Consider the following 23,001-nt stretch of genomic DNA (forward strand, 5'->3'; position numbering starts at 1 on the left):
CTGATCCTTCAAAGGAGAATCCCCAACCCAAACTAATTCCCAAAATTTAATGAGGTTACCGGAGTGCAAATCGTACCTCGTCCATGGAGTGAAGAGAGGCAAGGAAGCTTGAATAGCTTTCCAAGGAGAAGCTCTTGTAGTCCTAGCCAAGATTCCAACATCCCATCCATTGCTTGCGAGCCCATGAATTGTATCATCCGCAATTGGACATTTGCTCAAATAGTTGTATGCTAAATTTCAAATTCCTAAACCATCTGCAATCACCTTCTTCACAAAAGAGGATTGTATCATCCGCAAATTGTAGATGAGTTAGGGGAACCCCATCCTTACCAACTCTCCAACCTTTTATTAGATTCCTCGAGTCTGCTCTAGAGACTAGTCTTCCCAAAACATCTGCTATCAAAGTAAACAAAATCGGAGATAGGGGATCTCCTTGCCTTAAACCTCTTTGTTTGTTGGAACACAACAGCCGAAGAAGAAGAAGAGAAGAAGAAGAGGAGAAAGTTTGAGAATGGTGGCTCTAAACCTTTCAGCCGACCCTACTATCTTATATATATGTTTATCACACAGTGTTACATAAATGGACTAGAATGCCCCTGATTAGTGATGGGACACCTAGACAAATAAAACATTAAACAAGTTTAGGCCCAATAATTAATGACTTAAGACCCAACAATGACTAACATATACATTAAATCAGCCGAACCAACACTCCCCCTCAAGCTAAGCATGGATGTCAGTCATGTTTAGCTTGCCAAGTAAGTCCAAGAATTTCGTTGAAGCTAGTCCTTTTGTTAGCACATCTGCAATCTGCATCTCAGAAGGAGTATAAGGAATGTAGAGTTCCCCTGAGATATTCTTTCTCTAACGAAGTGTCGGTCAATCTCAATATGTTTCGTCCTATCATGTTGCACTGGGTTATTTGCAATGTTGATGGCAGCCTTGTTGTCACAGTACAACCTGAGAGGACACTCGATCTTTATCCCAAGCTCACTAAGAAGGGTCCTAAGCCACAGAAGTTCAGCAACACCATGAGCCATAGCTCGATATTCAGCCTCTGCACTTGATCTAGCAACCACATTCTGCTTTTTACTCCGCCATGTAACCAGATTCCCTCCAACAAACGTGCAATACCCAGAAGTTGACTTCTTGTCCCCAATAGAACCGGCCCAATCGGCATCAGTATACGCTTCAATTTCAATTTTATTGTGTTTTCTGAACAAAATTCTTTTTCCTGGGCAAGTTTTCAAGTACCTAAGAATCCTTTCCACTGTTCTCATATGAGGGATCTTTGGAGAGTGCATGAACTGGCTGACAACATGTACAACATAAGCAATATCTGGTCGAGTGAGAGACAGATATATCAATTTTCCTACCAGCTTTTGGTATCTCTCTTTATCAAGGTAGTCCTCTCCTACTGATTCCTGTAGACCATGGTTCTGTTCTATTGGAGTATCTGCTGGCCTACACCCCATCATACCTATCTCTTCTAGGAGGTCAAGGACATACTTCCGCTGACATATATAGATGCCCTCTTTTGACCTAGCAACTTCAATCCCAAGGAAGTATCTCAGATGGCCCAAGTCTTTGATCTCAAACTCAGAAGCCAAGAACTCCTTTAATCTTTTTATCTCTTCCAGATCAACCCCAGTAATCACCATATCATCCACATAGACAATGAGTGCTGTAAGTTTGCTATTTTGTTTCCTTATGAACAAGGTATGATCTGCCCCACTTTGAGTGTACCCCACTTTCTTCATAGCCCCACAAAGCTTCTCAAACCAAGCCCGAGGAGACTACTTAAGACCATATAATGCTTTCCTCAGTTTACACACTTTGCTATCAAAAACATAGCCTGGTGGAGGATCCATGAATACCTCTTCATGTAGATCGCCATTTAGGAAATCATTCTTCACATCTAGCTGATGTAGCTCCCATGAGAAGTTTGTAGCTAATGACAATAAAACCCGGATTGTGTTGAGCTTCGCTACTGGAGCAAAGGTTTCTTTGTAGTCAATCCCTTCCTTTTGAGTAAACCCCTTTGCCACAAGTTTGGCGTTGTACCTTTCAATGGACCTGTCCTCCCTATGCTTTACAGTGAACACCCACTTGCATCCGACAGTGCTCTTCCCTTTTGGTAGATCCACTAATTCCCAAGTCCTTGCTTTCATTAAGGCTTTCATTTATTCATTCATAGCCTCTTTCCATCTTGGGTCAGACATTGCCTCTGAGTACCTAGTAGGGACATGCATGGAGGAGAGAGCAGACACAAAGGAATAATAATGAGGAGATAAACGTGAGTAAGAAACAAATTCAGCAATGGGGTGTCGGATAGTACAAGAACGGGTAGACTTACGAAGAGCAATAGGGAGATCCAAATCAGAAGTATGTGATAAGATTACCTGGAGTTGCTGAGACAGGTTGATTCGAGTCCGATTGGTTGCTGCCAGAGTTAGAGGGCCCTTTTTCCTTCTGTTGTAGGTGATTTTTATATCTTTTTGTTGCCTACTGGAGTCCTCAGTAACATCTGCAACATCAAGAGTGGTAACAGGCACAATGGGAGCCTCACTAGGTTCACCCGGGATGCTACAACTAGGAGGATCAGGAAGAGAAGATGGAAGGCCCGAGGCAGAAAGAGGCACAAAAAAGGAGGGGGAAGAAGAATCCTCTTCCATCCCACTAGTCTCCCCCTGAAGAGGATTATGGGAAGAAAGAAAATAGGATTGAGACTCAAAAAATACTTCTTTTGCGACATATTTCTTCTTGGTGATGGGATCATAGCACTTGTAACCCTTCTTTGTAGGAGAGTACCCTAGAAAGATTCCTTTCGTAGCCCTAGGATCCAGCTTGGTTTTCTTTGGATCCTTTACATGTATAAAACATACACAACCAAAGACTCTAGGTGGAAGAGGAAAGTCTGGAAGATTAGGACAGAGGACAGAGAAAGGAGTTTTCATACCCAACACCTTGGATGGCATCCGATTTATCGGATATGATGTGGTAAGGACTGCTTGAGACTAGTAGTGCTTGGGAACCTTGTGCTGAAATAGTAAGGCTCGAGCAGTCTCCAATAGGTGTCTATTCTTGCGCTCAGCAACCCCATTATGTTGAGGGGTACTAGCACAAGATGACTGATGTAGCATGCCAGCATCCTCCAGGAACAGGTTCAAGGATCTTTCAAAATATTCAGCAGCATTGTCTGACCGGAATTGCCTAATCTTCTTGTCAAATTGTGTTTCAATCATTTTACAAAATGCCATGGTTATCCGTGGCACTTCATCACGTCCTTTTAACAAGTAGATCCATGTGCATCGTGAGTAGTGGTCAATAAAAATGATAAAGTAACGAAAGCCATCAACAGAAACAAGAGGTGAAGGGCCCCAAACATTAGAATGAACCAAATCAAAAGGAGCTTGAATTTCATTACTAGAAACTGGATAAACAGTTCTACATTGTTTTAACAACTGACACACTTCACAAACTAAACTTTGACTTGAAATACCCTTGAATAATTCAGGAAACAACCCTTCTAATGATGAAAAAGGTAAATGACCTAGCCTAGCATGCCACAAATGTAACCTAGCTATTGACTCCACATTATTCTGACTACTAGCAGCAGATGTCTATAAGGCCGAACTGATGTCTGCATCAAAATAGTAGAGGCCTCATACTCATGACAAAAGGTTATGCTTCAGTTCAAATTTTGACTATTGCTCCCAATCGTTCTCTTCATCAATCTGTCCTGAAAGACACAATGAGTAGGAAAAAAGGTTATGCTACAGTTCAAATTCTTAGTAAGCTTTGAAACAGATAAGAGATTGGAAGTAAGATTGCGAACATGCAGAACAGATTTAAGAGAGAGGTCCTTGCTTAGGTCAACCACCCCTTTCCCAGAGATGGTGGAGAGAGAACCGTCAACAACTCTCATCTTATCTTGACCAGACAATAAGTGATAGGAAGAAAATAAAGAGGGCATGTGTCATGTGGTCAGTTGCACCGGAATCAATAATCCAAGAAGTAGAGTCAATAGAACTAGTTGCACTAAAAGCAGAGACAATACCTGATCTGGCAAGGGAGGTGGAAGCAAGAGAATTAGTCCTTAGACGGGTTAAAGCCTGTCTAAGGACCTCTACCTCATCAGAAGTGAAACCCAAGGACCCGGATACGGAGGAATTAGCAGTCTGTCCCATGGGAGAAGAAACAACTGTTGATGTTTTCTTTGTGCTATCATCACTGTGACTAGTAACAAGGTTCCCACTTGCTGTTTGACCCTTCTGGTGTTTCTTGTCTTTCCTCAAGGCAGCTGGTTTCAGATGAGGATAAAGAACCCAACTCGTCTCTTTTACATGCCTTTCACCTCCACAATGAGTGCACTTAAGATGCCTCTTGTCTGAATACTTGTTCCCCTTTTGATTTGAAGAAATCATGGCTGAATGTTCAATAGGTTGTTCAGCTGGCTGTATTTGAGTGTCAACTTGCATCTCTTTCCTCCTAACCTCTTCATTCCTTACTAGATAATAAACATGATGTAAATCTGGCATTTCATACCTTCCCAAAATTTGAGACTTTATGCTCTCATACATTGGGTCTAAACCAGCCAAGAACTTAAAGGCTCTACCCTCTTCAATTTGTTTATCATGCCTCTCCTTGTCTTTGGCATTCTCCCAATCACGAATAAGGTGGTGATCAAGCTCTTCCCACAGTCCTAGGGTTGCAAAATACGTTGCAACTGTCATATCTCCTTGTCTCAAGGCAGCAATGTCTTGGTTTAGCCTATAAATTCTAGCATTGTTCTTTCTCTGTCCATAAGTTTTAGACACTTTCTCCCAAATCTTAGCAGCAGTGGAAAAGTGTTGAACAGTCCTGGCTACTCTTGGACTGTTACGAGTCATTGAAGCAAGCATCCAGGACATAACAGTAGCATTCTCCTTACGCCAAACTGCGTACTCCACACTACCCACTTCAGGTTCCTTCTTCTGCCCATCTAAATAACCCGTGAGTTCCCGGGAAGTAATGAAGAGCATGGCAGAAACAGACCATTATCTGAAATTATATTCATCCAACAACACACTGGTGATCTGCAAACTGTGCAGATTTGGATTCTCCAGATTAGGAGACCTCCCACCAGATCTATTATCCCTGGAAGACACTTCCCCCGATATTGAAGACATCTCCTCCCTCTTACAATGATCACAATTGCAAACTCAGTACAAAGAATACTGTTTCAGACTTACCGAGGTTGTTACAGTCCTGAGAACTCGTAACAGATCTGAAACCAAGAGCAACCCACCGCTGCACTGTGCTGACTTCTGCTGGGCTTTGACTTCTGCTGTTGTAGACTGTAATCACCCCTACGACCTGTACTAGGACTGCCGAAATCAGTCCTACCACCTAGATCTGTTCCACACAGATCTCTCTTAGCAGCCGAATGGCTACTACCTGCTGTAAGGAGTCTAGTAGGGCATCAGCTTCTGGGACAAACTCCCCTTGGGCCCTACAACCAAGGGAAACCCTAGATACAGATCTTGCTGTGTTCTACGGTCAACCTAGGGTTTCTTCACAGCGACCAAGATAGAGAAGAAAAAAGAAGGAATAGATAAGAGTAGAAAAGGTGGCGGCGGCTGTAACCAGGAGATGGATTAATGCTCTGATACCATGTTTGCTGGAACACAGCAGCTGAAGAAGAAGAGAAGAAGAAGAGGAGAAAGTTTGAGAATGGCGGCTCTAAACCTTTCAGCCGACCCTACTATCTTATATATATGTTTATCACATAGTGTTACATAAATGGACTAGAATGCCCCTGATTAGTGATGGGACACCTAGACAATTAAAACATTAAACAAGTTTAGGCTCAATAACTAATGACTTAAGACCCAGCAATGACTAACATATACATTAAATCAGCCGAACCAACACTCTTAGAGCTGGGAAGAAATCCACCACTGTCCCATTCATCAAAATGGAGTAATGACAAGTCCTAACACACCCCAACACCCACTTACACCATCTCTCTCTAAACCCATAGTTTAGCATTACCTGAAGCAAAAATGACCAATCCACTAAATCATACACCTTTTCCAGGTCCAGTTTACATGCCACACCTTTCTTTTCCAATCTTTTGAAGTCCTCCACACTTTCATTTGCTATTAGAATTTGGTTAATAATCTGTCTTCCCTTGACAAAAGCTCCTTGGTTAGGTTCAATGATATTGGGGAGGACTTTCCTGATTCTATAGGCCATCACTTTTGCTATGATCTTATAAAGACTATTCACCAAACTGATCGGCCTAAAATCTCTTGGCTGAATGGCTTCACTCTTCTTGAGAATTAAGGCCACAAAGGTGGAGTTCAAGCCAGGATTAATTACACCCCTTCTATAGAATTCCTCAAATACTCCCATGGTGTCCTCCTTTAGTATATCCCAACAATCCTGGTAGAAGGCCAATGTGAACCCATCTGGACCTGGAGCTTTTGTGCGGTCCATAGAGAAAACTACCTCTTGGATTTCTTCCAACTCAAATTTTCTTTCTAACCAATGTCTCACCTCAAAATTCAATGTAGGCCATTCAACATCTTCAATCCACACTCGGATTTAGAGGCTTCTTAAAAATTGACCTAAAATGATTTGCAAAAGCCTCTACTATTTCATTTTGATGAACTAAGGTGGCACCCTCCACCTCTAGCTTGGAAATGAAATTTTTTCTTCTTTTCCCATTTGCTAGGGCGTGAAAATATTTTGTGTTCCTATCGCCCTCCTTGATCTGCTTACACCTTGATTTTTGCTTCCAGCTAATCTCCTCTTTGATCAAGATATCCTCCAACTGCTTTCTTAAATTCCATCTTAGTTCCCTATCTCTTTTCTCTATACTCCCATCTTCTTCTTTTCGACCAATCTCCTCAATTTGGTCCACAATAATATTCTTCCTCTCCTCTATCCTCCCAAACTCAACCATATTCCATTCCTTAAGTCTCTCTTTCAAGTATTGAAGCTTCCTATGGAACCTCATTCCTTTCTACTCCACTCTGGGGTTACTCTCCCTCCACCAACCCTTAATCTTTTGAACAAAATCCGGGTGTGTTAGCCACATTTTTTCAAACCGGAACTGAGTAGGGCCTGCACTCCTTAGTGTCTCATCACTGATCACTATTGGCCATTGGTCTGATGTTACCCTTGGGAATGCTCTCGACATCAATCCACCCCAATGTTCTTCCCAATCTAAAGAAAACAAAAATCTGTCCAATTTGGAACAAACTGGGTTAGCTTGGAGGTTGGACCAAGTGAACTTACTATGCATTAAAGGGATCTCTTTGAGCTGGAGGGTGTCCACCAAACTATTAAAGCTCCTTATACTAGTTGTCACCCTTTGTCTAGAATTGTTAATTTCATTCATGAACCGAATTACATTAAAATCTCCTCCAGTACACCATGGTCCCTCCCACAGCCCTCTAATATCCCCCAATTCTTCCCATAATTTTCTCCTTTCCCTATAATCGTTAGTCCCATATACATTCATGAGCACCCATTCAGACCCATCCTCAACTTGTTTAAACTTTACAGAGACTGCAAAATTTCCAATGAGCTCCTCAGTCCCCTCTAACACCTCATTCTTCCACATGGTACCTATTCCTCCTGACGATCCCCATGATGGAGCAGCTTCCCAACTAATACCCCTAGCCTTCCATATGCTTCTAGCCCATCTTCTATCAAGGTCTTTTCTTTTCAACTTTTGAATAAGCGCTATATCTGGGTTCAGCTTCCTAATGACCTCTCTCACTGTTGCGCTTTTTCTCGCACTTCCTAAACCTTGCTTAGGAGAGACCCCTTCTAGACCTTTCTACTTATGCCCTTTTCTTCTTTCCCCTCTTCCCCCTAGAGTTTTGTCCCCCTCAACATCTCTCCTCAGTCTCTCCACTTCCGTTAGCTTTCGCTTCCGAACCTTACTTTTCTCCTTCTGTTTCTGTAAGAAGACTTTCAAACCGTTGGGGTCCTTGAGTTTACAACCTAGTTTCCCCACAAAATCCGCCACCAAATCCTTCATATTCCTTCTTTTTTCCCCTTCGGAACCATTCTTGGTTGGGGTCGGTACTTTTTCTTTATCCCTGTTTGTTTCTGCCTCTTTTAAAACCTCCCTTTCAAAGTCGTCCAAAAAACTCATAATGATCTCCCAGATTCTTTTATCTCTCTCTTCTTGTTCTTCTAAGTCTTCACCTCTTTTAGTTCCCTTCACTACCCTTCTCCTTGAGCACTCCACACTATGTTTCTCATAGGCTCTCGGCTTTGTGTCTGAAAGGAATCTGGCACCAAGGACACAGAGCAAACATCAGTACTAAAAACCGAATTGATAGGGTTACCTGAGTTGTGATTTTGAGGAGGAACTGGTATCTGATGGGAACAGACTAGCAGCCTTCCAGCTTTAGAAGAGAGGTGTTCAACTATCCCCCTATTTTGAGTCCTAGTTGATAATAAACCCGGCCACTTGTCAACACCTTGATCCCTTCCCACGACTTGTTTATCCCGAACTGGTACATTCTCTTCTTGCCTCAGCCTGAATTGATTCCTTACTAAAAACCTGTTGTGGAATATTTGGTAGAGGTGTTTCTGTGTCTAGATTTTGATTAGCCTCCCCTGCCATCATGGAGTGCATATTCTCTTCTTCTGGAACTGGTCTAACATCTGAAGCCGGAACTGATACATTCCTTCCTCTGTCATCAGCTTCATGAAACAGCAACTGAAGTAACGATGCCTCAACTTCTTGGTTCTGAACTTCTGCTTCCCCTGAACTCTCCAGACTACAATCATCATCTGATTCATCCTCACCCTCTTCCACATCTTCTACGCAGTTCACGCAACCTTCATCTTCCTCCTCTCTTTCGTCTGCATGGTGCCTTTCATACCTAGGTCTTTGTCCTCACTGGACGAAGAGGTCGCACTGACACCAGGGATCTCCTTTTGAGAAATCCAATGTAAGGGCTCCTTCTGCGAACCTGAAGCTACAATCCGTGGTGGAACTTGATCGCAGTGCCCTGAGGAAGACGATGATAGATCCTTGGAACTGTCTATAGGCTTCTTCCCCATAACTCGACCCATGTGAGAAATTAAGTTATCATGTGATTCGGTTTTTTCCTGGCTCAGCCTAACCAATGTATTGGGTCGGTCTAACAATAAGGCACTTGTAACCTGGGCCAGCTCGGACCTTAGACAGCTGCTTCCCATAATCTTCGCCATGTCAACATAAGTGGCTTTCCCCCTTTTGACTTCCTTTAGTTTAAACCGATTTGAATTAATTTCCAAATCAGGTTTAAATGCTTTTTGATTTTTTAATTTTGGCTGTTGAGATGTCTTAGAGAGGACATGTACTCCAAACATCCACATCATCGTCTTCAAGCTTGGCTCCCTCCTCCCACCAGGACACTTCGACTTCTGAAAGTACTCAAGCTCTGTTCCACATCCCATCTGAGAGGATGTTGATCGATCAAGGCACTTCATCAGGCTTCAGTCCTGCGATTTTGATTTTTGCAGGAGATAAGACTGACAGATTGCAATCCACCATCGCTCCTCCCAACGCTTAAACTATTTGCTCGATGGACTTTTCGTTCCAGAGGTGAAACGGAAGTCCCACAAGTTTAATAAAAAAGCTTCCTCCTGGGACGATTTTTTCATTGCACAGAGGGGTCCAGTTTTGTATTTGGATTAATCACTTGCCTGAAGCTACGGTTGTGAACCCCACCTTTCTGTTTCCAATTTCTAAGATAGCTTTTCTATTTTCGAATGGGATAATTGTTGCAGAATCTTCCACTCCTAGTTTCTCCACAACTAAGTCACAAATTCTTCTCCAATCTGGTTTTTCTTCCTTCACTGTTACCACCAATCGATTTTCCCAATCCCCCCTATCTACTGGCACCAACAGTTTTCGAACTGATTTTTGCCAGTGTAATGGCATAGGGTCAGGTTTCTGCAACTGGCACTGTGATAATCCGACCCCCTCCATCTCCTCGCTCCTTGTTTCCGTTCTCCCCTCAGACTCTTTCTGCCCTTTACTCCCTCCAAGTCCTCCATTGATAACGACAGGGCATGCCTTGTCGGACTCAATCAAGAAAAGCTGTAACTTCTTGGTTAAAGTCTTCCACCCTATTTGCTTTTTTCCCTCCGTCACACAGACGCTCTGTTTTCTATTTGCATCGAAAGATTCCAAAATAGTAATATACCATCCTTTCAAGTTCCTTTTTATTTCTGCTTTGTATTTTTTCCCATCGACTATCATAGTGTTCTTCCACCCATCTTTCTTTAGGGAGAAAATCACACCATCTACGAAGCCTTTAAGCAATAGTATTGTCTCCTCTGCCAAAACGATCATAGATCTTCCTCCTCTAATCTTCAAGATATTCTTACCTGCCAACCTCCCTTGTTCAAACAGCAACACTTTCGCTTCAATGGCAACCTCGGTTCTCCAATGCTTTATCTTCTGAAACTCTTCCATTGCTCAATCCTTGGATGTCTGAACATCCTTAACAAAGAATTTCCATTTTCATTAATTTTAGAGAGGAAATACATATAAAGCTAAGTATCACTTCCCAATACTAATATCTTGTCAAATTTAATTAAACTTCTAATATATACAGATTTTTTATAGCATTATATGTTACAACATAGCATTTTAAATAATTCATCAATAAAAAACATAGCATTTTAAATATTTTAATTGTTGTATATAAAGTATATTCTAGAGGTGTCAATGCAATATATGATGTCATATCAGGTAAGTGTTGTGACTGATACCAGTATGCTTGGCATGTACAGGTACCTAGGTATCATAGGCTAGAAAACCGGTAAAAGTAGGAAGGAAAAATCTAGCAGCAAACTTGGCTCATGAGAGGAAAAGTGGAAAACATTAGTCTTGTGATGTTCATAGCAATGATTTAACTTTACATTAGATTGTTAAGAAAGCCTAGTATATTTTTCATATGATAGAGGTAGTAACATGAATATATCTATATATACATTATACACAGACATAATGTTAATAGCTTATTAGAATCTACCATCTTGTGCATATCACAGAGCTAGTAACATAATTTGATGTTCTAGGAATTGCTTTATCTTACACTTCATGTCCACGCTGAAGCTTGACATCCATATCTATTTTCATAGATTATAGGTTACAAGTGATTTAATTTGGGTCTTAATATTATAACTGTGAGTGCATACATCATCGTTCTGTTCTTTCTTTTTTTTCCTTCTTTCATGTTTTTTTTTTTTAATTATTTTTTTTCCTGATCAGTAGAATCAATCATTGTTGATTAGTCATCTTCCTTGATTGAAATTATATAATATGACATTCTAGATCTTTTATTGTCCTAACATATTTATTTTCCTAAAATGTGGAGTTATTTTCTTCATCAGTTATCTGGGACTTCAAAACCACTGGGGAGTAACTAATTTTCTTCCAATTTATAAAAAAGAAGAGGCTATAAAATTTGTTCCCAGCTATTGCTTGTTGTCTATAAAGCTGGGTCTGCTAGTGCATGCTTCTTTTTCTGACTTGGTAAGATGCAACAAGCAGTAGTTTGAGCACTAATGTGTGAAAGCTGTTGAGCTAATTGGTATTATGTTTTACTTTTTGATAATTCATTAATCAAAAATTAGGACTGTTACAAGCATCTCAGAGAGGCATGAGATGCAGCCTCACTATTAAGACTTTAAGAAGAGATTACGTCCAACTAGAGAAAGAAACTATAAGCAATTACAAAGCAGCCTAAAATAAAGAATCCCTGTTAACCCCTTGTTTTGCAAGAGACTCAGCCATCTCATTTGCTGATCTTCTTACCTTCGGGTTGTTAGAGAAACATAGGTGGATTTACTGTAGACTTATACTGATCATTAAGAGCAACATTTCAGAATTCAGTCTACAATACCTGATGGCTTCACAATTTACCTATTCTACAGAAAATTGATTGAGATGAAAATGTCTGATTAGGAGTGGACAGACAAGGCATTGGTAAAATATTCAGATAAAAATTCTATACAGCATAGTTAAACATAGTAAAGAAATTTAGGTACATTGTCAATAAGTACATTTATATGATTTCTAGAATAGTGAAAATTCAAACTGGAAAGAAGAAATTGATGCTAGCCTGAGAATTTAAGGGACCAGTGGCTCAGCCCTCTTGCATCCTTGGAGAAATTTTTATAGTTGATTGAGTCTCTTGGTAACAATACACATCATCATCATCATCATCTAAGCCTTATCCCAGCTATGTGGGGTTAGCTACATGAATCCTGTTTCACCATTCTTTTCTGTTCAGTTCCATATCCATTGTTAAATAACGAGTGCTAAGTCATTTCTTACTACTTCAACTCATGTCCCTTGTCGTCTGCTCCTAGCCTTTCTAGTCCCTTCAACTTACAATAGACCACTACATCTTACTAAACCATTTTATTCTACTTTCTCTCATTTTATCACCTATTGAAGCTACTCCTAGGTTCCTTTAAGTGACTTCAGTTCTGAATATTGTCATTGTACAATAAAGGCTATAAACAAAGTCATATTTTTAATAGGTGCAATGTGTTTTATTTATCAAAAACGGAGGATGAAATGTGTTTCTATGTTGAAATCTTGAGAACATCGGAACTGATTGAAAATGTGGGCACTTTCTCCTGTTGATACATGGTGCGAATAAAAAATAATTCCTAGCAAGAGAAAGTTATAATTGAGTCACTTGATAATGATATACAAAATGTGAAAGTTAAAAATAGTGTAAATTCCAAAAGCCATCCTGAATATTGTCATTGCACAAAAGGCTTGTAAAGAAAAGCATTATCTCTAATAGGTGCAGTGTGTTTCTATGTTGTAAAAGTCTTGAGTACATTGTAGCTACTGTTAAGAGAACCAACCCAAAGGTAAAACCATTTTTCTTCTGGATCACAGGTCACCGGTTCAACAGGCTGGGTCGAACTAGTCAACCGGTTGACTTGTCATCCTATATATAATTATATAATATACATATATACATGTATAATTGTATTCTGCATATAATATATGTATTTTTTATTTTAATTTTAATTTTTTATACTAAAAATTAAGATTCAAGGCCAGGAAAGGCATTTTTTGGCAAAAATTGGGGCAGGGTGCCTTTGGTTCCCTGGTTTTATGAAACTGGGACTGGCTCACTGGTTCCTTAGTTGTAACGACTGGTTGGCTGGTTATGGCCAGGTTTTTTTCAGCACAGGTTTGGAGCCTGATTGAACCTGCCAGTGGATCAGTTCACAATTTTCTGGTTGGACCAGCTGGTCTGGTCCGGTTCTCTAACAACTGATTGGAACTGATTGATAATGTGAGTACACATTCTTGTGACGAGTATGGTTTGTAAAATAAATGAAATTTGGTGAAATTTTCCTGAAATCACCTCATTTTTCTAGGGTTGCCCATATGTTAGCTATATTTCAAATTTCCTTGATAGACTATACATTTCAGGTTTAGTATTTTGGAATATCATTGAGAACTTTCTAAAATTTCGTTAAAATCATCATAATTTTTTAAAATCTTTTCCTAAGAGAACAAAAATGTAATTTGTTATTGGACAATTAGCTTATTGTTTTAATATGATTTTCTTTCTAAGTCACTATAATTCAAATGAAAAAGAAAAGGCGCACAACTACAACAAAGGATTCTCAATCTAATCAAAACATATAACAACAAAAAAGAAAAAAAAAGTCAAAATGGCAAATAAATGACGGAAATCTTCTCTTATTTGATTTGTATAGTTTTTTGCTATGGTTTGTTGAGCCCTAAATGTGTAATTATACTTCTATTGATTTCTTGAATGCTTATTAGCTAATTCAATGTTTTTAGAAAATTCCGTTGATTTTTTAGATTTTCCAAATGTCTTAGCAAAATCAGTGAAATATCCCCGAAATTTTCCCAACTCTACATGGCAAAATGTCGATCAGTATTGAAATTGCAACCATGAAGATGTGTTACATTGAGTAAAACAATGTGTCTCCTATAGATACATCATTCTATTTTCATGGTCTTTTGGTTTTGAATTGATTTTGACTTTATTTGCTTTATGTCATAAAATGAAACTCGTAAGAAACCTGTTTTTTTCTACTATATGATATTTATTGATGACCTGCTGGCTGATATTGGAAGTAAATGAATCCTGTTATGGTTACCCTTTATTATCATCATCATTCTCATTTATGATTAAATGGTTATTTGTATTCTTAGTGTTTGTTAGTATGTCTAGTCATCAAATAATGATTAAAGTGCAATATTCCCTCTAATATGCATATCTTCTTTTCAGTCTATCCTACCTCCTTCCATGTCCGATTATCAAAGACTTAGGTGCAGGGTGGCCTTCCATGCACTGCATTTTCGCCCAGAAATTCAGGCACTAGGGCATCGGATGGTTCAGAGGTAAGTATTTCATTTAGAATGATATCCTGAACATCCTGATGAACTTACCAAGGCTAACCTTGTATTTGTTAATTTCTCTTTATCATAATCTTTAATGTTTTTTTGATAAATTAATAAAAGAGAGAAAGACAACCTGTAAAAGAAGTTTTGATCCCTTCAATATACTAAGCAGTTAGATGACGTGGCATTCAATAAACGGAGGGCCCAAAATGGCCCTTTTTCAGTGCACCCACATCTAACTTTTCTCCAATTACAAAATATCCTGAAAGCTATGATACTCAGATACCTGTATGTGTCATGTACTTGTATTGGACATGATATGCAGCCAATAAGAAACCAGATTATGCATGAACAATTCTATATATACTCTAGAGCATTAACTTAAAATATGCAAAATGGTATATTTTAGAAAATCATGGTATGAAGGAATCTGTTTATGTTAGAGATTTAATTAAACTTGGCAAGACATAAGTTTTGAGAAATGATGTTTAGCTTGAAAAACTAGATATAAAACCATTGTGTTCATATTATGTGGGATTCCTATATCCTTGTCTAGGATTTTTTTTTGGTTTGAAATGGGGAGTCAAATCCCTGTTTCCTATATCTGTTTCCATGTTGGTATGCGTATTAGGGATTACTGCCTGAAGTATTATAATTTTCCTGCCCCTCATAGGAAAACTTATCTCACCCTTTTGAATGTTTTTCTTTTAATCATGGTATCATGTATATAAGGAATAGGTTTCCTAGTTGATTTGTTTACTGAACTTCCCCTAAATGACCCAGAAATCTTCCACATGGCAATTTATTTTTAGGCTCAAAAGGATTCTCATGTTCCTTTTCCAGTCCTTTATTTATAGAAAAATTTTGCCCAAGAGAACATGCAAGATGTTCGCAACAAAGCTTCCTTTGCTGATAGTGTTCAAATTAAAAATAAAAAGACACTGATGGCAACAATGTGACTGGCCAAAGCTTCAATAAAAGGTTGGATATAGGCTTGATACAGACTTTGGAACAAACCACATGGCTAATCTGGTGGTTTCCCTACCTGATGGGCAGTCTGGATCAGCCATGGGATCTCTCTACATGGCAGAGACAGAGTTGCGTTGTGCTGGGAAGCTCCCTACGTGATTAGATAACCTTTTTCAATATTTTTATATGCATTTTGCATATTTTGTTTAGAAAGCTCCCTACTTGACCTGGTTAGAAAACCTTTTTTTCAAATTTCTCTGTGTTATGCAAATTATGTTTAGATGTCTGAATTCTTTCTTTTTTTTTTTTTTGATCAGCAAGAAGATTGAAAATTATATTAAAATAAGAAACTGGATATTACAATGATGTTTAGATGTCTGAATTCCCTTTCTTTGATCACCCATAGGGACTCATTCCAATCCCAACAAAGTTACAAAATTACAATAGTGCCCAGAAGAACTGTTGCCTATATACCCCTTAATTTGCTAAAGTGTTGGCCATCCCATTCTGTCCTTCTAACCCATTTGAAAGTTATGTTCAGCTCCTGTGTGATGCTCTCTATTTCTCTAAACTCATGTTTATAGATCCATGGCACAAGTTGCTTACTCCTGGTGCAAGAAATGATCATCTTTGAATCTCCCTCTACCTCAAAGTGCTGAAATCTTGATTGCTTAGCAATTCTTAAACCTTGTAGTAGTGCCATTAGTTCAACCTTTAGTGAATCTCCCAACCCCAAAGGTCCTGAAAGCATAACCAAAACTTTTCCTGTACAATCTGTAAATACTCTTCCAGTACCTACCATTCCCATGCTTCCCATGGAGCTCCCATCAAAATTTAGCTTTATTTTATTAGCCGTTGGGGATAATCATTCCATAAATACCTTTTCCTTTTCTTTAGAAGAAGCTGCCACTTTAGTTTATGCCCTTAGGATATCATTCACTAAGAATTCTTTAAATAGATCAAGTGTCTTTGTCCAATATGCTGTTCTGATTTATATGGGTTGAAACAATTCCTCTTTCAATCTACTTTTTTCATTAAATATCCTCCCATTCCTTTCCTCCCAAACAGTCCACACTACTGGAGCCTGAATTGTTTTCCATATAATTCTTTCTCTCTTTCTTGGATGCCTTAGGAAACTTGGGCTGAAAAGGCATACTACATCCTACAGTGAAGTCCACCTGCAACCAAGAAGAGAACAATAGAGGCCCTAAATACAAAGTACAAAGGGGCAAGAAAGCAATAAATGAGATAAGGATTCACCACTTGCAAGGCAAAGGAAGCACATGTAAGGTGATATACATTTGTTTGACCTTCTTTTTAAAGCATATCACTAGTGTTTACCTTTCCAAGAAAGACTTCCCAACACAAAGCCTGGATTTTAGGTGGGATAGGCTTGCTCCAAATCTTTTTCACAGGGAAATTCTCACCCACATTGTTGGGTTGCAAAAGTATTATGGAAGGAAGCACAAGTGAAACCTCATTAGGTGTGCCAGACCACATTTTAGTGTCCTCCATTGACTGATCCAGAAGGGTTAATTGAAATTTGTTCAATAGTTGAATAAGTGCTTCACACTCATTATCCTTCAGTCCCCTTCTAAAACCAAAATCCCAATTTACCCTTGAAGGAGAGAAGGTAACAGGTCTTGATATAGGCTGCTGTTTATAGTTAGACAATGAGAAAAGGCTTGGAAAAGCAAATTGAAAAGGGGTTTCAGCCAGCCAGAGGTCTTCGCAGAACAGTACTAGGGTCCCACATCCCACATCATATCTAATGAAATTAATGAAACCTGGGTCTTCTATATTGATTTCCAAGGAGATAGTGCTGTTGAGTAAGAAACTACTTTTGCATCCCATCTATTATTCAGTGTCCTGTGAATGCTTGCAATTACCTCATGCCAAAGCCTGTCACTCTCCAAAGAAAATCTCCATAATCATTTCACTAAGAGTGTAGTATTCCTACAAATTAGTTTCCCTATTCCAAGTCCTCCTTGCTCCTTAGGTTTGCTAACAGTGATTTAAAAGGCACGCCTCAGGTGCGCCTAGGCGCACAGGCGAGGGGCATTTTAGGGTAGGCGCCTCGCCCAGGGCCTAGGCGCAGCCCATTCAAAAGGCACACGCCTGGTGCGCCTTGCGCCTTAGCCCAGGCGTGCGCCTTTTGAAAATTTGCCGCTTTTTCCATTTTTTTGAGTCTGGCCGCTGGGCTGGGGGCTCCGCCCCCGGACCCCCGTGCCACACCCCTCAAGGCCAGCCCAAACAAGGCCACTGGAGCTTCAAGAATCCCCTATTTGGTAATGTTTTCCATTCATTCATCCTAATAAAATATCTTCTTAAAAGCAAATAAAACTATAAAATTATTATTATTTGTATGAAAACTAAGAATTTAAGACCCTAACATGGCCTTGTTTGGGCTTGCCTCGAGGGGCGTGGCACAAAGGTGGCTCGTAGAATTAGGAATGTAATATGTCACATTAGCTACTTGATGCAATTGAGAAAAAAAAAGAGATTGTGGGTTTTATATGCTTGAAAATGTTTTATATGTTTGATTTCATTTTTAAATTCTCATTTGAATATGCTTTACATATTATATTTATGTATTTTAATTTTAGATAATAGGTTTTTTAAAACATTTATCTTAAAACTTAAGTTTATATTTTTATTGATATTATGTTTTATAATTTTTGAACTTTTTGCATTTATTTTTGATTTTTTAGCTTTTTTTTTTAATTTTGCGCCTTGCCTCAAAAAGGCACGTACCTCGCCTTGCGCTTTTAAAACACTTACTTGCTCCCACTTCACCAAATGGTCCCTCTTCTCATCCCTTGGTTCCCAAAGGAAATCCCTCATAATTTTCTCTAGCTGACCCATAACTCTAGCTGGAATCCTAAAGGTGGAAAGATGATAGATGGGTAGGTTAGCTAAAGTTGCCTTAATCAAAGTTATCCTTCCTCCCACTGAAATGTTAATGCTTTTCCCAAAGTGCTAGCCTTTTAGTGCATCTCTCTACTACTAGTTTCCAAGAATCCTCTAATCGCAGGTTTCCCTTTAATGGGAGCCCAAGTTAATCCAAAGGCCAATTCCTTACCTCACACTCTAGAATCTCTACCAGCACTCAGTTCTTCCTCCTGCATATAAACCCATACTACACAACTCTTTCCCAAGTTCACCCCCATATTGGGTACTGACTCAAAAGTAGTTATGAGTTCCTTTAAATTCATCAAGTCATTTTGATTACCTCCTTCACATAGCAAGATTATATCATCTGCAAACTGCAAGTGGTAGACTGTCACCTCATTCTTGCCTACCCTCCAGCCTCTAAATACCTTATACTGATCAGCCTTGACAATCATCTTGCTTAAGACATCTGCTACTAAAGTGAAGAGGAAAGGGGATAAAGGATCTCCCTATCTCAACCATTGTTTAGTTGGAAAAAAGTCCCTATCCATTTCATTTAGCTAAATTGAATAGTGCACTAAACTTAAACACCCCTTAATCCACATTCTCCACTTGTCACCTAACTCGACCCTTTCTAAGATTTCAAGGAGGAAAGACCAATTCACTAGATCATAGGCCTTCTCTAAATCTGGTTTGCAAACTAAACCTTTTCCCCTTCTCATTCTCTTCTTTGTGCACATTCATTTGCTACCACTATTTGATCGATGATCTATCTCCCTTCAATGAAAGCTCCTTGGAACATTGAGATTACCAAAGGCAATATCTTTTTAAATCTTCTAACCCAGACCTTTTCAATTACCTTGTAAACATGGTTTGCAATATCAATGGTATTTGGTAAAATATCCCCGATATATCCCCATTTGCCAAGTTGTGATGCAAAATCTTCTGAAAATCTTTTTTCCAAATATCTCCAATATATTAACGATATTTCAGATTTCATCGATAGATTGTATTTTTAAAGTTTAAAATTTAAAATATTACTTAAAACTTTTAAAATTTTAAAATATTACTTAAAATTTTTCAATATTTCATTAAAATTATCATATTTTTTAAAAATATTTTCCTAAAAGAACCAACAAGGAATTAGTGATTGGATAATTGGCTTACTACTTTGATAATATTCACTTACTAAGTCACTATAATTCAAAAGAAAAAGAAAATGGATATAACTACAAAAGAGTATTCTCAATATAATCAAAACATATAGTAACAATAGAGACAAAAGTTAAAATTGCAAAAAATTGGCATATATAAAGAAGAGAAGATGGCTAAGACCAAAAGGGAGACAATTGCTTAAGTTTTTCCTATTTGCTTTATATAAGTCTTTGTTATGGTTTTTTGGAGCTTTAAATTTTCACTTGTGCCTCATTCTTTAAGGCCGTTACTCAACCAATTGACCTTTCTGGTTTGTCCTTCCCTGTTAAAGAAGTCTGGTGTCAGCCTATCCCTTCTAAGGTTCGGAGATTTTGTTGGGAAGCTTTTCTGGAAAGAATCAACATAGGTGATTTGTTTCAAAGAAAGAGACCTAATAGATGTTTATCTCCTCATTGATGTGTTCTTTGTAAGGCTGATGGTGAATCTGGTTACCACTTATTAATTTCCTGCCAATTTGCAAAATGTATTTGGGAATGGTTGTTTGGGTGCTGATGGAATCCCCCTCTGAATGTGCAAAGCTTATTTACCTCTTCTTCCTTCAGCTGGCCAATGAAAAGAGGAAGGATTTTGTGGAGATGTGTTAGGGCCACTATAAGCTGGTTTATTTGGGAGGAAAGAAACTCAATAATATTTTTCAGACAAGGAGAGAAGCCTAGAAAGTGTGATGGAAGTGATCCACATAAGGGTAATACATTGGCTGAAATCATTGGAGTTTGCAGACTTCTCAGTGGATGGTTTGCTAAGAAACTGGAAGGAAATTGCGAAGTCAGTCCCAACTAAGTTGACTTTAAGTCCATTATGGAATCCTCCCCCCATGGCTTCATTAAGCTGAATTTCAACGATAGCAGTTTGGGAAATCCAAGGCCTTTTGGCATTGGGGAAGTTCTAAGGAATGAACAAGGGAATATAATAGCCATGTTTTCTGGTCCAATTGGAGTGGGAGACTCCCTTAGGGCTGAGGTAATGGCAGCTGTGGAAGGGATAAAAAGAGTTAGGGACCTAAATACCAATAAGCTGGTCATAGAAGGAGATTCTGAGATAGTAGAGGGTTGGTTAAAGGAAAATAAGATTGGGCTCTAGAACTACAACAATGAGAAGAGAAAGATTAAGTGGTTGACAAAGGACATTGACAAAGGACACCCCTCGCTGATGGACTAGCTAGGCAAGGGGTGCATGGGGATTCTATTTTCTGGGCTCATTTGTTACTGTTCTTCTCTTTCTTTTGAATGTTTTTTTTTCTGATCCCTTGGGGAATTAAGCTATTTATCTCCCCTTCTTTGTATTTTAACCTCTTATTTTAATGAAATGCTTCCTGTTATTGATAAAAAAAAGTGATGTCTTGAAGGTTTATTGACTAATTTAATGTTTCTAGAAAACTTTCTTGACCTTTTAGATTTTCCAAATATCTTAGTGGAATTAGAAAAATATCTCTGAAATTTCTCCAACTCTACATGGCAAAATGTTTATTGATATCAATATTACGAACCATACTTGTAAAGGCTTCTGCTATGAAAGTTGAGTTTGCACCTTGAGAAATTTCCCCTTGAAAAAGTGCATTGAAAACTTCCATTAGATTATCTTTTATGATCTCTCAACATTCATGATAAAAATTCATGGAAAATCCATCCAGCCTCGGGGCTTTGGATCTTTCCATCGAAAACACTGCCTCTTAGAGCTCCTCAAGTGTAAACATATTTTCCAGATTTGCAACAATGTCTTCGGGCACTTAGTCCCAAGCCATTTCTGAGAAAATTGATCTCCTCGCCCCTGAGGTGGCAATGAAGCCTTTGAAATGGTCCACTGAAATTTTAACTATTTCCTCCTCGTTACCTCCTGACTATCCACTTCAATGCTAGGTATTTGATTCTTTCTCCTCTTGGCACTAGCTAGAGAATGGAAATATTTTGCGTTTCCATCTCCCTCCACAAGCCATTTACATCTAGACTTTTGTCTCCAAGAAATTTCCTCTTTTCTTATCAATTTTTCCAGTTCAATTTTTGCTTCCATCTTTTATCCCTTTCCTCCCCACTAATCTCTCCCGTAGCTTTCTTACTATCCAACTCCGCAATCCTTGAGGAGATTCTCTTCTTTGTTTCCTCCATCCTCCCAAACTACTCTTTGTTCTTGGCCTTAATTTTCTCTTTCAACTTTTTTAAGGACCTAGAGAAACTTAACCCTTTCTTGTACCACTACCCCTAGCTTCTTTCCACCAACTCTTAGGTATTTCCACAAATGTGGGATCTTCCAACCACATGTTAGTGAATCTGAAAGGCAAAGGATGACCGTAGGACAGCTCTTGAGTTAGGCTAATAGGACAGTGATCAGAAGTTACCCTAGACAAGGCTTGAGAGACTAGACTTTCCAACATCTCTTCCCAATCTACTAAAAGAAGGAACCTATCCAGTTTAGATCAAGTCGAGGGCTCCTGAAAGTTTGACTAGGTATACTCTACTTGTAATAGTGGTAGCTCCTTTAATTTAAAGATATCCACAATAGCATTGAAATTCTTCATGCTTATAGTTATTCTTTGAAGTGAACCTTATCACATTAAAATCACCTCCTAAACACCAAGGCCCCTCCTCCCACACATCTCTAACTGCCCCCAACTCTTCCGAAAAAAGATCCCTGTCTCTATAGGAATTTGGCCCATAAGCATTTGTCAAAGCCTACTCCTTGCTATCATTGGATCTGCTAAATTTTATTGAAATAGAAAATTGTCCCACCAATTCTTCCAAACATTCCAACCCATTTTTCCAAATGGTAAGGATTCCTCCAGATGCACCCCAAGAAGGTGCAAATGACCAACTCGAGCCCCTGATTCCTCAACTGCTTTTGATCCATCTCCGATCAACCTATAAAAATTTGTTTCTTGAATCAAAATCAAATCCAGCTTCTCCTTCCTAAGAGTATCCCTTATTAATCTCCTCTTGGTGGCACTCCTTAATCCACTCACATTCCAACTGATCAACTTCATTCTAAATTCTTTTGGAAGACCAAACTTGTCTTAAACAGAAAAGATATGAAAAAATTGAGTGTATACCTTGAGAATTAGTGTTTCTTGGATTGAACACAAAGGAGCTATACTTCAATGCAAGGCCTTGGTAGTTTCTAATGAAAAAAAAGACCCTTACCCAATATTGGTTCCATCTATTTGGAGTTTGTAGGGGCAGACTGGATAAGAATCTTTATTTTGGCATGTTTTTGGTCCTGAGGTCAAGCTGATATAGGGCATCCCAAAATCCTAGAATAATCTTCAACCTGCTCTAATGCAAGTTTATTCCAACCAAGCAGCCTTTTCCCATATTGATCCAAAGATTGAAAAACCTTCAAAATAGCTTATTAGCAAACTAAGATTGTGAACCACCTCTATACTAATGCCTTCAAAGAAAATGATGATATATCATCTGCAAACTATAAGTGAGAAATGCCACTCTCACACCTCTGATGAGTCCTCTCTTATCAGCTCTAGTGATTAGTTGACTGAACTCATCACTCATCAGCCACTAGTG

General features: G+C 38.9%; 1 protein-coding gene across 5 annotated transcripts in view; it reads left to right on the forward strand.

The window, feature by feature from the left end:
- Positions 1-23,001, forward strand: part of EDA30 (O-fucosyltransferase family protein) — a 57,979-nt gene that overhangs the window by 23,597 nt on the left and 11,381 nt on the right. For all 5 annotated transcript variants that reach the window (XM_010248840.3, XM_010248837.3, XM_010248838.3 and 2 more), the window contains exon 7: positions 14,304-14,416. In XM_010248840.3, the coding sequence (XP_010247142.1) occupies positions 14,304-14,416 (113 nt within the window). The remainder of the gene's footprint in view (positions 1-14,303; positions 14,417-23,001) is intronic.

Source organism: Nelumbo nucifera, chromosome 2 (assembly GCF_055504915.1).
Source record: "Nelumbo nucifera cultivar China Antique chromosome 2, China Antique-T2T, whole genome shotgun sequence".
NCBI classification, from domain to species: Eukaryota; Viridiplantae; Streptophyta; class Magnoliopsida; order Proteales; family Nelumbonaceae; genus Nelumbo; species Nelumbo nucifera.